General features: G+C 39.3%; 2 protein-coding genes across 2 annotated transcripts; both read right to left on the bottom strand.

Annotated features, from left to right (window-relative positions):
• LOC110263529 lies at window positions 175–1,625 on the bottom strand. The gene is made up of 3 exons (XM_021104909.1): window positions 1,512–1,625; window positions 595–775; window positions 175–514 (listed from the first exon to the last, which is right to left on the bottom strand). The coding sequence occupies exons 1-3, from the start codon at window positions 1,553–1,555 to the stop codon at window positions 245–247; spliced, it is 495 nt and encodes a 164-aa protein (XP_020960568.1). The 5' UTR covers window positions 1,556–1,625; the 3' UTR covers window positions 175–244.
• On the bottom strand, window positions 1,647–3,677 carry LOC107605033 (probable adenylate kinase 7, mitochondrial). The gene is made up of 4 exons (XM_016306772.2): window positions 3,240–3,677; window positions 2,744–2,884; window positions 2,288–2,473; window positions 1,647–2,066 (listed from the first exon to the last, which is right to left on the bottom strand). Exons 1-4 carry the CDS (start codon window positions 3,567–3,569, stop codon window positions 1,914–1,916), a joined length of 810 nt encoding a protein of 269 aa, XP_016162258.1. The 5' UTR covers window positions 3,570–3,677; the 3' UTR covers window positions 1,647–1,913.

Below are 4,167 nucleotides of genomic sequence, written 5' to 3'. Positions count from 1 at the left end.
TATTCGTGTTCCTTTGGCAGTGTTTCATTTCTTAAACCCATCTCAAATTAGTTAGCATATCTGAGTTTTTACTTTTTACTTATTTGTATTCACTCCATTCATGTTATTGTCAGTATTCAATTGAGTGTAACACACAGATCTAATTCATTAACAAAAATAGCTACAAGCTACAACAATGTCAACATAAATTCCACAAAACAATAACACATAACATCCATTGTTTGTCCTGCATGCATCCCTTCTCCTATCTAACCAAACAAATCACACTCAAAATCAAACTCAGTACAATTCCACACAGAATGATGCATAGAAACAATTCAACTCTCTTCATGTGCTCCCTCATCATCTTTCCATCTCTGTGTATGGTCTCTGTCTCAAGACTGGTAAATCTCTCTTTCAAGACTCCACATTCATTGCATACTAGTGTTCCATTCTTCGAGATTTCCTCTAGCCCAACAGATTCCTCGTTGGTTTCGTCCATCCATTGAAAATAACGACACCCAGTGTTCTTCGTCTGCCCAGCATAAAAGCCATTCATCAAGCTCAACTCTCAATAGGGAATGGGGACAGATTCACCAGAAAATTCATACATACCTTCCACAGAGGACACCTGAAAAACCATCTCCCTGGGTTTCTCCTCGTCTTCGACTTCAACGCCACCACCTGAAGACGGCAGAAGCATGTCCCGTCATATGGCTTGCTCCCGTGTTCGTTGAGCCCTTCAAAGTTACTATTTTCCACTGACTGTGTCCTTCGATTGTTATTGGACATGCCTCTGCTTCCACCATGCATGATAGTAATTAGGGTTTATGTTTGTGATGAATTGGGGAAAACATTCTCTCACATTCTATATAAAGGAGAAACGGGACAGAACGCCTTATGAGGATGCCACGTTGGAATTCCGTCTGCCACATCACCAAGCTCCGTTTAACGGAAAATGGCTCATTTCACGATTGGGCAAATTTGTTGCGTTTTTAGAATTTTCAAGGATATAATTGTCTTTAACAAATATTAGGGTTATTATTGTCAGCGTTTTACAATTTTGGGGGCATAATTGGTAATTAACTCTATATAATATATAGAGAATGTATCTTACGAAAATGACATTTTTATATTTTTTATAGCCTTAGAATATATAAATTATAATTTATTGATATAAAATTATAAATTATGTTCCTGTTATTTGAACTAGAACATGAGGTCGAGCAAGCTCGTGAGTCGAATTGTGAGCCAAACTCAATTTTTGTGAGACGAACTTGAATTTGATCTAACTCGACTCACTTCCAGCCTACCCATATCCACCCAATTGTCATCCCTAACCCCAATACAAGAGCTTGAATTAAATTATTCTAAGAACCATGAGGCTCCAATTAGAACCTTGGATTACTTACCGATCGTGTCTCATACTCGATCCTTAAGGGCTGTTTATATGTAGTCAAAGAAATTTAAGCAGAATTACTTGACTTGCACAAAAATCTTAAAGTAGATTCAAATATTAACCACGAAATTACCTATGAAGTGAAAGAACGCCAAAAACCTGTTGAACATACAACATCAGCACAAAGCGTCCTTCATGGATTGTAATATCTGATACGAGAGAAAATTATAACTAGAAATTATAAGGAATAAGCATCATATGGACACAATTGCACGAAAAACAACACAGGCTCACTTGTAGGATTAGTGATTGTTTCATACATTACGTATTCTCTCTGCTCTCTATTTTCTACCTTAGGGCTTAGGGGACAAAAAAGCAAACTAACACTCAAAATTTTTCCCAATATAGGGGACCAAAAAAAAATGAAAAACACAATAATATGGGACAGTGACAAAAATTTTCCTTCGAATTCTGGCCCTCATATTCACATAAAACAAGGATGCCGACAATGCCAGAGACAAACGATGATGGCCCATCAGGCTGTCAACTTCTGTGAAGAACTGCGAGCATTAACATACTGGAGATGCAATGCAGCCAGAAGTCCCTGCCACGTTTCCCCTGGAGCACCTGCCACTTCAAAATTAAGAAGTTTCTTCTGCTTCCTGTAGTAATCTTCCAACAGCTTGCGCTACAAAACAACACCCAAAAGAATTGTAATTAAGTGAGAAAGAAAATTGACACTAACATTCCTTCAAATTATGCAATAGTACATACAATATTCTTATCATTAATTTTAAGGGATTTACTTCTAATTCAACTATATGTTATAAGATGAATTTCAAATTAGCACATTCTAAAGCACCACATTGGGGAAAAAAGAAAAGGAAAAAAGAAACGTCATATAGTCACCTCCTCTAAATGATTATGAACATGCTCATTGTGAATCTGCTTGGATGAAGTCATGGAGCATCTCATAAAGATATACTCTTGACAAGGAGAGAGCTTTGGTGCTCCGAGATTCTTCTTAACCAAATTCTCTTCAGCGCTTTTGAAATTCACCACTAGATCAACGCCGGCAATGTGGTCAAGAATTTCCTGCTCAGGGAAACATGGCAACATTCCAAGTAAAAAATTAGCAGCAGTCACAAAACAATCACAAACTAATGTACCATTGCAGTTGGATTCAGCCTTTGAGATAGAAATACAAAATCAGAGAAACAGAGAGTCAGAGACCACTATTTTCTGCCAAATATAAATTTTCAGCCTGAAATTTTTTTGTCTCTCTTATCTATCTCCACTGTCTGATTTTCATCGCATAGACAGTATCTAGACATGCCAATTTACTGCAGAACAAGAGAAACTCACAGCTTGGAGCCTCGTTCGAGGGATTCCGTCAAGAATGAAGCCAGTTTCACCCCTGGAGTATCCATCCTCCAGCCTCTTTGATAGCAACCCAAAGATGATTTTCTCAGGAACAAGTTTTCCTGCATCTAATGCATTCGCTATCTGAATTGGAACAAGAACAGAACAAGATTAATTACCAATCATTAATTAAACAATAAAAGCACTCAAAACCAGCATTCAGTTTAGAAAGGAACACACGAATAATAATTAATGTTGGGAATAACGGATAAATTCTCAGTTATTTTTTAAAATTCAATCTTTCTAATTTCAGACAAAAAAGAAATAGTAATCCACTTTACATCAATCCGCGCTAGCTTTAATCTGAAATTTCACTAGCGGAAAGAAAAAGTAGAAAAGAGAATAAAGAAACAGAGGAAGAAAATAAAAAGCGAAGAAAAAAAATAACTCCTGAGAACATGGAGAAACCCTAGAAATTGATCAAGGTTCCGATTTTTACCTGCTGGTAGAGAGAGGAGCGAGGATTGAGGTCCTGGCGGAGGAGCGAGGCCATGGAAATGTGAGGAACTTCTAGAAGCTTCGAGAGCCTCTCAGCGAAGGCGTGCCTCTTGGCTCCGGGTTCACCAATCATAACCCACTGTACACCGCGCTCCGGCGCCGAACCCTGCGCGTCGAGCATGGCGCCAGGGACAACGCTCTGAGTGTACTCCTCTTCTTCTTCGTCATCATCGTAGTGGTACTGCACCGCCGCAGCAGCAGATCCGAAAGCGCGGTTCGAAAGCGCGTTTATTTGCGGCGCAAACGCTCTCAGGCGCGCGATCGCGGCCATAGCGTCGGAAATAAGTGCTTTTTTTTTGGTTTCGATTTCGGTTTTCTGTTACTGCAGAGAGATGTGAGTGACGGCGCGAGTGAAAATAACTGGGAAGGGGAACGGGAACTTCGCAGGGTTTTAAGAGGGGATATTCGGTTTGAGAAATGACACTGTTTTGTTTTGAAATTACGTGGATGCCACTATGGGGGGTGTGTGGCTGGTGTGTGACCCCGCCTGAGTTAATTGCCAGCTGGAGGATTGTAATTGGTTGGCCGGAGATTGTGATGGCCGAGGCCCGAGGGTGCAATTCAGTGCGTGCGGGATCATCGTGCGACCTCTTTGTCATCGTTTAACTAATTACGATGCTCGTTTCGGTGAATTTCGAAGTTCGAAGCTTATGGCTTGGTGGGAAATGGAGAAAGTCAAATATAAAAAAAGGTGCCACGTAGCAAGCGATGTATGAATACCGTTGGTTTTCTTCAGCTTAAATGCACTTCAATTATTAAATCTCAGCAATTTACTAAATTAACTAAACTATTTTAAAAATAGATTGTTAAAAGTTCAATAGTTAAAGTGTAAGACGTGGACTTAAAAGTTTTTTTTTTTTTTTTCGTTG

The sequence above is a fragment of the Arachis ipaensis genome, chromosome B06 (genome assembly GCF_000816755.2).
Source record: "Arachis ipaensis cultivar K30076 chromosome B06, Araip1.1, whole genome shotgun sequence".
NCBI lineage: Eukaryota > Viridiplantae > Streptophyta > Magnoliopsida > Fabales > Fabaceae > Arachis > Arachis ipaensis.
This window is presented reverse-complemented; position numbering and strand designations above follow the sequence as displayed.